General features: G+C 43.2%; 1 protein-coding gene across 6 annotated transcripts; it reads left to right on the plus strand.

The window, feature by feature from the left end:
• The first annotated feature begins 1,777 nt into the window (after window positions 1-1,777).
• znf281b (zinc finger protein 281b) lies at window positions 1,778-10,452 on the plus strand. Of its 6 annotated transcripts, none has more exons than XM_040176160.2 (7): window positions 1,778-2,032; window positions 4,112-4,634; window positions 4,773-4,886; window positions 5,037-5,160; window positions 5,759-5,842; window positions 5,939-6,057; window positions 6,381-10,452. In XM_040176160.2, the coding sequence occupies exons 2-7, from the start codon at window positions 4,176-4,178 to the stop codon at window positions 7,989-7,991; spliced, it is 2,511 nt and encodes an 836-aa protein (XP_040032094.1). In that variant the 5' UTR covers window positions 1,778-2,032; window positions 4,112-4,175; the 3' UTR covers window positions 7,992-10,452. The 6 variants fall into 6 exon arrangements, with proteins under 6 accessions (XP_040032094.1, XP_077959700.1, XP_077959703.1 ...); XM_078103574.1 differs by having other exon boundaries at window positions 1,782-2,032; window positions 5,037-5,159; window positions 5,749-5,842; XM_078103577.1 differs by having other exon boundaries at window positions 2,031-2,854.
• Window positions 10,453-13,117: the final 2,665 nt, after the last annotated feature.

Here is a 13,117-nt window from a genome sequence, read left to right on the forward strand (position 1 = left end):
TCAGTTGTAATTTGTCCTGATGGCCCACAGGAAATGAGGTGATCCGTGTGGGCAGTAAATACATGTGTGAAAACAAAATGGGAAGAGGCATTTTACAAAAGTGTTGGGATTTTGACACAATGACAACATGGATTTCTGTATGAAGACATGGGATGTCGTAGTTGACCAGCAGCAGAATCAGATTGAAGTTTTTTTTCACATTTTTTACAGAAATATGCTATGATTCATACATCTGCTATGAGTCAAATCAATGTAGTCGCATTCATCTGTTGTTTTATTATTCAGCTCCTCCGAAGTAAATGCCATGAACACATGAACGTGCACTAATCTCATAACTGGTCATAGTATGATAACGAAAAACCACATGTGTTGCTTAGGGATTTAAGATGGAATATTTTCTCAGTCATGCACACTGTGGAAACAATATAAACGTCTTGAAATCAGATTTTGACACGGCACTCTACAATGTGGGGCCACAACATAAGGTCCTAAGGCGGGACTCACTTTGATTGATTTTTACCGCAATGGTGCAAATTCCCTCGGGAAATTATGACATAAATCAAATGACCTTAAATCTATTCACAGTGAAGCAGTGTGGGCGTTCTGGAACTCTGTGTGGCGGTTGTCTGTAAGGGCTGTATTTTTATGTGTGGATACGCCAGTCTGACACACCAGATTGGTTTTGAAAGCAGTACTGGCTTTTAACTGCAAAATGTGCCCAATGCACATTACAAACAGTCTCCTCATCAGAAATATTATGCAGCTTGGTGTGTTTTTTTTCGTTTCACTCGTGGCAGGCCATTGTCTAAAAAACATAAAATGGTATTTATGTTTATTTTGATTGTGGCCCTGCCTAATCTCTGACTGTTACCTGAGCTGATCTGACCTGAGTTGATGTAGATTATGAATCTATATCAACGGATTGAATTGAGGTATTTCATTTGGTCTATGTGCAAAAATAAAACCTGTGCAGGCCAGAGTAGAAGCCATTGTTGAATAAAGAACATTAAGAATAGTGTGGAGCCATAATTAAAACATACAATTTACACCAGGGTATATTCAATCTCTCTCTGTGGGATACAGTCTCCAATTTGACTTTATTTTATTCATCGGGATCTCAAGTTGATAAAACAGGGTCGACCCAATGGACAGAAAACCCAAATCTTTAACATACCGTAACACCTACTAGTGTAAAAAAAAAACAACAGAGACGATAGCTCCAATTAATAAATCAAATAGATAATTCATACTTCCAAGCACCAAGTATGTGACTAAAGGACAAACAACAAAAATCCATTGAACGGTGCCTCTGCTTTTGACCATTTTTTCTTTGTATTTTGTTTTTAACTTAATGTGTATTGTGGTTTCACTCATGTCATGTATAGGTATTTTATGGCTCTTTTTAAACGACGTGTGCTGCTGCCTTCTTGGCCAGGTCGCCCTTGAAAATGAGATCTCGATCTCAATGGGACTTTTACCTGGTTAGATACAAATAAATAAAATTTATTCTTACATAAATCTGACTCAACAGTTATTACTACAGTACTACAGGGAATTATGTAAGCCTACTACCCGCGTTTAAGGAGAAACATTAACGCAACATTAAAGCATCTTATCTTTTGCAAAGACAAAGCGTTGCGCGACGCGACGCCACGTCTCTTTCTCTCTCTCTCTCTCTCTCTCTCTCTCTCTCTCTCTCTCTCTCTCTCTCTCTCTCTCTCTCTCTCTCTCTCTCTTAATTACGTCGTCAGCTCATGTTAAATGTGCCGTTGCCATAGCGCAACAAAAAAAGACCTCTCTCTCTCTCTCTCTCCCCCCCAAACCACCTCTCGCCTGTCTCCTCTCGCGACCCGTCCGCGTGCGTCACCCACAATTCCCCGCGCCAGGACAAGATGGACGAAAGCAGCGACCGCCGGAGAACAATGTTTTGGCAATAAACCCCCCCCCCCTTTCTCCCTCCCCTCAACCCCCAGAAAGCGACGAATACGGAGGGAATACAGGCACGTATAAAACCATCTGCGGTCATGTGTAGGTGAGTGGGAGACCAAAAGGGGCTTCTAATTCGTGTGCAAAACGCTCGCGCTTTCGTCGAGGTCCACGCGACGTGACTGTCCGGCTCGAGCGCTCGCTGGTTAGATGCGCGAGAGAGCCAGCATCATTGTTTCTGTCGCACGGGGGCCGTAATGCGGGTTTGTGGGAGACGGAGCGAGCTAGCAGCTAACTAGCTAGCTCGTGGCAGCTCGATTGTTATAAACACAGCTGCTTCGAAGCGTACTTTTTTTTTTTTTTTAGCCGGGTCGCTGGGCGTGAAGTCCGCGCGTGCCGCCGCTGCCGCCGCTGTTTCGATGTACCGGTGAGCGCTGTCCGGTTGTAATTAAAGCTAAGGTTAAGCTAACAGTCAAGCGTCGCTCGCAGCCAAGACTGGTTTGATTTCACGAGCGTCATCAAAGCTTGGATATTGGAGAATGAACAATTTATGCTGTTGACCTGACCAATATGCTAACGTGTTGTTTTAATTTTACTTTACCCATACTTGTATGTTTTTTTGGCTGCTTGGGTCCCGTTGCTTGGGTTTTGTGATGTTTACCTCAAGAAAATAGTCGTTTAAATAGAACATATATGCGTTAAAAGCTTGAAATTATGAACCCCTTTAGCATGGCTAGCGTTTTAGCATCGCTATGTAACACGCTAAACGATACGTTGCATTGATCATACCGGTTCAAATCTGACCTATTAACGACATGTGCGGCTCATTTGTGACCACGTAACTTCGAGTGAATAATTTACTTTATTTATAATACATATCTGGGATTAAATTGTGTCTCGGCGTATTGCTTTGATGGAAGACGTAAAGGTGCGTTGATTGTGTCTCATTGTGGCTAACCAAACCAACTTAGCTTGCTATGCTAACTAGCCTGCTAACTATTATGCATCACAAAAGCTCCTCCGCTTGCTGTAGGATTTGTCACGTAGCCTAATTGTCGGCCGGTCTGGACTAAACAGTAAATTCTCATTCCTGCCTTCTGAGTCGGAACCATTGCCTCCAGCGTTTTCTCTCAAGTTGGCTCCTTGGCCGGAGACGATGAGCGTGCAGCATGCATCAAAGTGCGAAAACAATAGGGATGTATTTCCGACCGCGATCACATCAGTTTGGTTCGGCTGCAGTCCGAGACACATGTGCTGCTAAATGCCACTAGCTGAACAATACGAGATGGGATTGAATATTTTTAAGAAGCAGGTTCTTCTTTCTTCTCCCATTTGGTTGAACTGAATTTACAGAAACGTTCAGGTTCTGAAACTTGTGCCTTCACACAACACAGAATATTGGATCTATTTCATTCATAGTGTGGTTTGTCTCTCTGGAACTTTAATCACATTTTGTATTCTATAGTTATGGTCCTGCCTTTATCGTCCATTGCAGATAATGTAAAATTAAGAATATATAGATTCAACGTTATATCCTTGTCTTCCATTTAAAACGAGAAAAGATTCATTAATATTATCTTACATTACCATAATAACGTTTATTGTTATTGACAATACTATGTTCTTTCATAATGGTTAACCTCATTTAGTATGAAAATATTTCCATTGTAATGATTCATTCTCCTTAGGCCTGTGCCAATTGCCTCTAATAACCATAATATTTATATTTATTTAGTTACGTGTTCAGTGTATTAAGTGGTTTGTATAATCTTTTAATCTACACTTTTGTTCCAAACATTTCAATGTGTATGAAGGGATAGGCCCATATGTTTCAATAGGCTCTGCTAAATTTAAAACAAAGTTTCTCAAAGTAAAGAGTTTTTCTTAATTCTAAGGTGACTGAAAAAGTTTCATGTGGGTTTCCATCCCTGTAAGCAGTGCTTCCGCTTTTTAAGCCTAATAAATCCAATTAAGTAATTAATGGGTGACAGAACATTCTACTCCACACAGTACACACAAAGCTATGTAGCAGTGACTAAATTTACTTCACTGGGAAGCCTGACTAGAGAGACTTAAAACCATTCTACAAAATGTGACCGTTACTTTGTATTTGTTTGTATACTTCATGTCTGAAATCATTAATACTTACCAAGACTTAATTGTATATATCTCCCCTCTCTTTCAGGATATTCTTCTTCTGCATTCTTCTTTAGACATTTAGGCATTCTGCACAAAGCAAAACCATCACTATGAGTATTATCCAAGACAAATTAGGCAATGAGTTTTTGCGCAACGGTGGCATGGATCCCAATTTTGCCCCAGGTATGCTTATGTTCAGCCACCTGCCGCCTGTCACCAGCTTTACACGGCTGGCCTCCCAGTCCGTCATGGGCGAGCTTCCTCAGGAGATGATCCTGAAGAAAGAACGCGACTCGCCGCCAGAGCACCAGGGCGCCACCGCCTTGAATACGGGGGGCTTCCTCCACAGCATGGGCATAAAGCAGGAGCGGCTAAATGAGTTGGATTACCGCATGCCGCTCTACGGCGGGGGCGGAGGAGTTGGGGTGAACTGTGCCGAAGGGGCCGCGGGGAAGAGTGGCAACGACATGCCGGACATGTCTTTCGGCAACCACCACCATCACCAAAACCACCAGAACATGCTTCTACACGACCTCAGCCTCAGCAACGTCCGTTCCCTTGGAGAACAGGTGAGAAGGAATTGTGGTTCTAAATGTTGTTTCAGGGTAGATATCGCTAATATTTAACGATCATTAACACATAGTTGTTTCCACTGGCAACAGTCCGTATTTGTCATTTCTAGAAGTTAACTTTTTATCCGTCCTCAGATGCCCGGAAGACCGGGTAAAGAACCGAAAGAGCCTTCAGGGAGAAGAGGGCGAAGAAACAACGGGGATGGGCAGGGAGGCAAGGCACGGAGGAAACGCAGCGACGCTGCAAAGGTTATATCTGTTTTACTCATTTCCTTCATTACAGCAGAAAAGCGATTTGTGCACATAATTTACTCAGTTGGACTTAATCACATCCGCGCCAACATGTCTAGTAAAAGTCGACGGTATCTTACATATACTCATCCATTTTTCCCCTCCTAGGCCATGATGTTGGATGCAGATGGAGCCTGCATGTCCCCCAACTCAAAACCACATATCTGTGAGCACTGCAATGCGGCCTTCCGCAGCTCCTACCACCTGCGCAGGCATGTGCTCATACACACAGGTGAGAGAATTTCGCTGCTTGTCAAGGCTAATTAACAAACACGTCACTTTCAGAAGATGCAAGCATTGAATTCTCGTTACTACCCTCCACTCGTACTTATTGGGGCCTTGGCCTCACTTGAAACCAGACAATCGCTAAAGCCAGAGATGATTCAACGGTTACTCATGTATTTCTGGGCTTCTTAGTCATTCTTTTTGCTGGGAAATCCTCACTGGGCTTTTTGAACTTTTACTCATGAATGAATTAAAGTCTCTTTTTACAACCTCTGTTTACGTTAAACCCATTCCCTTGTTCCCTTGTTTAGTCATTCTTTCTTTCAGCTTTATCTGGCATAAGGAGGTCTAGAGTATCGATATATCGCAAACATGTTGTGTTCCCATTCATTTATCTTTTGAAGGGCTTCAGTGCTGTTGTAAATACACATTACACATTGTTAGAGTTGAACAGATGATCTCTTTTTCATGTGTATTCATACACCATTTGTTGATTAAATGCCAGAGGTTCATGTCTCATGGTGGCCATATGGTAAACACAGCTATGAGACGGGCTGGTAGTTAATTAATGTGGTGAGCGGATTGTTGTACTCTTGATCGCACAGGGGAGAGGCCTTTCCGGTGCAGTCAGTGTAACATGAGCTTCATCCAGAAGTATCTGCTCCAGCGGCACGAGAAGATCCACAGTGGTGAGTTTCAGCACGTGACAAGTGTTTTGGGATGGACGAGTATCCGTTCGTATGAACCCTTTGTTGTGACACAAGGTCTCGCCTGTCTCTTCGCAGGAGAGAAGCCTTTTAGCTGTGACCAGTGTAACATGCGCTTTATCCAGAAGTACCATATGGAGCGACACAAAAGGACTCACAGCGGCGAGAAGCCATATCGCTGCGATACCTGCCAACAAGTAGGTCATGTGTAATCTTTGCTAAGTAGTACCACTGTTTTGTCCTTAAAGTGCATGACTTATGCAAGTTGGCTTTGTGTATAGAGTTTAAATATATTTTATTGAATAGTGTGGGAGCATCACTATCAGCATTTGGGAGATCCTAAATTCTGTATTTCTCACATGTAATCCCTTTTTTATAAAGCCCTATCTCAATGGGATTAGTTTTATATGCTAAATTTTTTCTGTTGGCAAGAAAATTAATGCATCAAAAGAGATTTTAGACATAAGAACGGAAAACTAATGAAATATTTCTCACCTTTCGTCCCTCTGTCCACTTTTAGTTTTTCTCAAGAACAGACCGGTTACTGAAGCACAAACGGACATGTGGAGAAGCCATAAAGAAGGGCCTGGACCCAAACATGCTGGAGCTCAGCGAAGCGGAGCTCGGACAGGGCAGCTATTCACACACTCAGGGAAACCCTACCACCTCCGGACGCAAGAGGGCCAAGTCCAAAAACGGCGAGGGCAAGAAGAAGAAGAACGCATCGGCGGCATCGGCGTCAGGGGGGATGCCCCGTGACCTGGGTCTGCAGGACTTCAGCATGGAGCATCCCTCAGGCTCCGGCCCCAACTCGCAGGGACGCGCCCCGAAGTTGGTCTTTAAGAAAGCCGGCCGCAAGGCCCAAGACAAGGGAATGCTGTCTATGGACGATGGAGCTGATGGACAAAAACGGCTGTGCCAGAAGCCCGACTCCATGGATCACTCGGAGGTTACCGGCCTCGATAACATGGGTCTCCTCCAGGGAGGCGGGGGCAACAAGCAGGGGCCCACCACCAGCAGCAACTACGACGACGCAATGCAGTTTGTGAAAAAGCGGCGCTACCTCCACGCCGTTAACAATGACTATGGAGCCGGCTCACTGCACATGGCGTCCCAGGGCGGCGGTGTCATCCAGGGCTCCTTGGGGCCCGAGCCCACGCTGGCCATGCTGGACTCCTCGCCTTTGGACCTCAAGCACGACAAGTCAGGCATTCCAGATGAGGTACTGCAGAGCCTGCTGGAGCATTATAGCCATAAGCCGGAGGGGACACACCACCACGACGTGACTTTCGACCTGTCGGACCACCCGCATCACGTGGACCTCCAGCCCGCAGCCCCCGTGACCCCCGAGCTGGAGGACGACTCTCCCAACGGTGGTGACAAGACGGCTGTGATGAGCGAGTACTCAAAGTTCCTCCTGCAGGCCCTGGAGCGCACCAGCCACAGTGGGCCATTCCCCAGCCTTGGCCCCACGGGGCCTTTCCCACTCCTGTCCAGCAGCTCCAGCCCCACGGGGCCCCTGTTCTCAGACAAACACGTGTACACGACGTCCCCGCTGGATTGCGTCTACCCACCCGCTGTCTCCTCGCCACTGCCCATCGTCGCCCCTCTATCAAACTCCTCCTCGTCCTCCTCCTCCAAGTCCCACTATGCCATGCTGGTCGGCTCCCCCTCCCACGCGGGCTACCACCTCGGCTTGGAACCCAGCAGCCACCAGCAGCTGACTCCATCCCAGGAGCTGACGGAGCAGCTGGAGAAGCAGCACTCCCCCGGCACCTTCAACCTACCTCCCCAGGACCTGACCGCGTCAGCAGAGGGCTCCAAGGGGCAGCAGCCCAAAGCCGGGGGGAACGCCGTACCCACCAACGGTTCCAGTTACCCAGACCTGTCCCCGCTGAACCCCCCCAAGGAAACCACGTACCAGATCGAGAACTTCGCCCAGGCCTTTGGGTCACAGTTCAAGTCTGGGCGGGTGACCCCTCTGAGCTACAGCAGTGACCCCGGGGCAGAGGTCGACCACCGAATACGGACTCCAGTGTCGGAATTCTCAGGGTATACCAGTTTGTTAGCGGACGTCGGCGAGCCAGTGAGTACAGGATCAAAAACCCAGACAAGCCAAAGTTTCAGATAAGGTGTCAAACAAGGTGGATCCGCTAGGGGGCTGTCCCGTTTCTGTCCACAGTCCCTTCCTAATTTTGTTCTTGTAGCAAAGTTTGTTTTTAAACACTGCCATTAAATGTTAATACAAAAATGACCAGGGAGGGTCTTTCATGGCCTCAAATGCAATTTTTAAATATTCTCATTTTTATTATGTATTTAGTCGCTTATTTTTTTGTTTAAGAGTAGTGATTTTGATATGAACATACCGTAGATTTAAATGTAATTTAAAACATTTAGAGGGTAGCTATGAACTTGCTTGATTTTCTTTCTTCTTTTTTTTTTCAGAACCCTTGTGTTTTTGTTTTATCAATCATCAAACCATTGTAAAGTAATAATGAATAATGTTGAGAACTTCAATAATAACATTTGTTGCAGGGAAAGGCCCAGAATTCAAATTGCAAAAAAGTATATATTGTCTGTTACAAGAAACATTAACTCAGGAAAAAAGGCAAAATTGTGTAATAAGACTTTGTATTATGAGATGCAATTAGCACAGTTTCTACAGGTGTACTTTGAGACTACAAAGCTTTGCTTTTGTGTTTTTTTTTTAAACTCGTCAACAACAACATATTACAACAAATGATCACGTTTTGTTTCTACTGCATTGTTGAGATCATGGTACTGTTGTCAATGTGAAGACATCCACCTTTTCTTCTGCGAGCCGCGTGGCCACGAGCCAGTGGACGCCGTGGTGGAGTTCAGCGTGTTCGTTCTCGAGTGACGAGGATGTTCGAGCGGAACCGAATGTCAGCCGGCGGCGCCCGTCTGGTCGCGCGCTGCTGCTCGCGTTCTGGCCAGTAAAAAAGAAAACAAATACTCAACTCATTGCTGTTGTGGCCGTCTCAGAACGCAATGAACATCCACCCCTGATCTTTTTATCATGTTGCTGAATTGGTTTAATTTTCATCATTAATTTTTTTTTTAAATCACCACTTTTCTACTCCAATCCTTCCCGTTCCTTCTTGTGTCAATGGAATCAAACAAGCACTTTTTTTAAACAAATCATCGGAAGCAACAACCACCCATTCAATTTGCAAATGTGATACGTGATTATTATGCTGATGCTTATTATTTTAAGGAGAAAACTGTGAACTGGGGGGGAGGGGGGATTATTGTTTAATGGGTTTTGATAGGGGTTGACTAGGCATGACCATGGGTGTCTAAATGTATTTTGTGGCTTTTTCTCAAGGGTAGAAGAAGAAGAAGGGGGGTGGGAGGGGATTTTTTTTTTCTTACGGTTTATCGGGTGATGTAAAAAGATGATCTGCCATAATTTTGTTATACAATATTTTGAGTACCTCTTTGTATTTAAGTGTTTTTGAGAGCGGGGCTGACATGCTGGAACCCTTGTACCTTTGAGCCCGTGGGTATGCTGGATGCAACCCGAACCCTTTTATTTATTCTCCACCAGCCACAAGAGAACTTTACTGGCAAGCAATCGCCTGACCTGCACCCTTACTCCATATTCCATCTACGCAACGGTTTTCTTTATCCTCACTGTTGCAGTAATTGCAAGAAACCGCTTCAATAACAGTTAAGAAACAGAAAATGTAAGTTATTCCCGCCCATCGGCCCAAAATGCAGCCCTGCACTCACGAGAATAAACAATGGCCTTCTTTGTCTTCCGTGGCTGAAGCCATTTTATCCCGGCAGCCAGGGTTGATATTTAATTTAGTTGATTTCCTGTGAGCCGCCCCCCTTACTCCCCCCCCCCCTCCTCCCCTTTTCCTACGCCTGTGAGCTCCACAGCCAAGAGACTTTGAAGCTGTTCAGATCGCAGGGAACAAAGACCGACCACTTCACCCCACACACACACACACTATGCTTTTAAAGGAGAGAAAGAGTGGGTGAGAGTTGGAGAAAAACAAAAGACAAAAAGATTGACCTAAATATACCTCATATCACTAAAGCGTAAGCAAGCAGGGACATGCGTTTCATGTATGTAGTGGAAATATTTTGTAGTATAGGTTTTGACATATTGTATAATCATTTAACACTGCCTGTGTTTACAATTATAGAGCAACGGACTCGTCGAAATGGAAATGTATTTTTTTTTCGGTTAAAACATTCACGCCAAGCAGTGTTGCATTCTAGATGCCTCATAGAACATTCATTTCTCTCAATTATATCCCTTATTTTTGTTACTTGCCATTACGTGTTTTGATATGATCTCTAGAAGGATATTGTTTACAAAAATGTACAAAAACACTAAAATGTGTGTTCTCAATTTCTTTTGCATTTTTTCTCCGGTATGCATGATAAAGGCATTTTTTCTGACTGTCACCTCAATACCAAATTTTGTAGCAGAGGCCTCCCCATCCCCTTGTCTTATTTGTTCTAGACCCCCTTGTGATATGATTTCCCAGGCTGTACCTGTTATTGAGATGATGAACGGATTAGAGAAGTCAATAAAAACTTTTTGTTACAAAAGAGTACACCGTGTGTGATTGTTGTTGAAACTGTTGTTGTGAATATAATTGTATAAGTAGCTGAAACTGAAATAACAAATAACTTAAAATAAATCAGATTCCCCGATACTAAAATAAAATAAGTATTAGGCATTTAAAAAAAGGTTTGTGTTCTTTGGCAATGCTAGTTGTTCATAAGCTTGAGTTTCCAGGAAAAGATTTTAAAACTGATAAATTACATTAGAGCATGAAGATATATAAAAAATGCTGTACATTTGTAAAGGTAAATAAGGTTTTGTAATTCATATTTTTCAACCCAGTCACCTTCGGTAGAGGCTAAAATAAAAGTTTAAATTGCCAGAAATACGTCTTGTTTCTGAACTTTTGGTTAGAAGATCTGAACACTATTCTGCTTATGATAAAAACATAAAATTGTTCATGCTGATGAATGTAATTATCAAAAGTGTACACTGGAGTAATCTCAGTGTACACTTGGGTACACTGAGCCAACAGTCCTTTTATATGGGGTAACCCATATAAAAGGGCCTTTATGTAGTTACATTTCGGCAGTCTTTTATAACATATTTTGAAATGATAGTTTTAAAAAAGTTGGCAAATATTTGTATAAGTTACACTTTTAAAGAGTTAACTGCCCCTGCCGCTAGAATACATGAAGGAGACTCTTTATGCAGTTAAAGCTTTGGTTTCGACAGATACAGAAGCCGGCGGATAACACTGACTAGCATTCTCATGCGTGCACCTTGCTCCTACTTTGGGTTTTACAGTGTGCCACGTGACCCCTGCGGTGCTAAAAGGCTTTTATTGATGGGGCTGATCTCCCGTATCTCCAGCTAAGGGACAAACAAGCCCCATCCCAAATGTTTTAGTTTCAAGGCCATTTACCATAAGCACGATATTACCCTTGATTGAATCTTACACTAATTGTCATGTGCAGATATTGTAGAAACAGAGAATTGGAAATAGCCCAATATTAATGCTCTAGTTGGATTATAAAGCACAGATTGTGCTCACATCTCGCTGGCTGCCTTTCTTGATGTCAACACCTCTTGTAATCGCTTGTGAAAGCATTTCTGAGGAGACTTTCAGTCAATGACAAAATATGTGCTGAAACACAGGCGACAGATCGATGGAAACGCCTGAATAAATGACCCATGACGCTGCAGTGCAATCGGTTTCGAAACACGTCCCCCTCCTCTCAACCTCCCTTTTGTTTATTTCGCTCAGTGTCTTGTTAAATAAAACGGCTCCTCCCTGCCGTCACGAACATCGTGTTCAAATCGGAATCAAAGCCGTCATCGCCGGGAACAGCAGGGAGGGTCTGGCTGAGGACGGCCATAACTAAGTGACTTTGGACTTAAAGGTGACACAGAGGCTGTTGGTGCGCTGTCATTGCGCCCATGGCGACCCGTTGCAACATATTCATAAAACCTGCCGCTGACAAATGTAGCTATGGGATGTCCACAGGAACATCCAGCAATAACGCATTTCTCTCCTCTGAAACAAACTGTTTTACTAACGGGATGTTAGGCCGATCCCAAGTTACGACATTTTTAAATAAATTGACTATTGATTAGTAAAGTGGGGACAATTGTGTGATTGTTGTTGGGTGGAAAGTAGGGAATATTGTTGGAATGATTCAAATATGTATTTAAATGTTTACATGCATGACTGAACTCAAAAGTCTGACATACAGATTGTATTGTCGGTTTCTGAGTTAAATCAGACCTAATCCAACTGATTTAACTGATTTAATAAAGCCCAGAAGAAGAGGAGGATCAATTCCATTTTCCAAAGATTCTAAAATATATTTTTCGATTGAGTATTGGTATTTATTTCATGTGGAAGCCTTCACATTTCATCCATATGTTCTTTTGGCTCAAATGAATGAACACCCATAGACACCAGCCCTTCAACCATTTCTCCTTTGTTTAAAACATACCTGTTCTTATCTTGATCCAATTTCTACTGATCTTTCGATAAAAGCAGTATAATATTCCGTGATGACACAAGACTTATATTATATTGGTTCAGACACGCAGCTTGGATCAAAGTCAAATCGGAGATATTTTCCTGGCTGTGATGGAATGATCTGTTCTGATTGAAATTTGGATTTATTTTGCAGTATTAAGTGGAAAATGTAAAACAGATTTCTAATGTTCCACAAAGGAAGTTAATGTCCTATCAACCAGATTTTATAGCTGTTGTAGGTATTATACACCAATATTTTATTGTCTCACATCTTCTGATGTCTTTGTATCAAAGGTCACATTATTCTTCCATCCACCCAGTTTTCCGTTTAAATCCTTGATGTCATAAACACATAAAAAGGCCGACAAGGAATGTAATCTTTGTCCCTCCCATTCATCACGCCCTCCATAAATAACGCATGAAATGTTCTCCATGCTCTGGAAGAAGCTGAACTTTTTCTTTGTAATTGTCCGAACAGACATGCGCTGTTTGTCAAAACAGTGAGGTTGTATTTGGGTTTTCAGTTATTTTTGTTCCCATTCTGTTTCCCACGTTTTCAGCTAAGGCGATGAGATAAGCCACGAAACAACGTTGGCCAAACACTGTAACATCTAAGACAGTTGATTGAGTTAAACAAGCAATGCCGTTGTAATCCGTTACAATTTACCAGAAGACATTTTGTTAAATGAACATGAAACTG

This window comes from Gasterosteus aculeatus, chromosome 5, assembly GCF_964276395.1.
Source record: "Gasterosteus aculeatus chromosome 5, fGasAcu3.hap1.1, whole genome shotgun sequence".
Classification (NCBI taxonomy): domain Eukaryota; kingdom Metazoa; phylum Chordata; class Actinopteri; order Perciformes; family Gasterosteidae; genus Gasterosteus; species Gasterosteus aculeatus.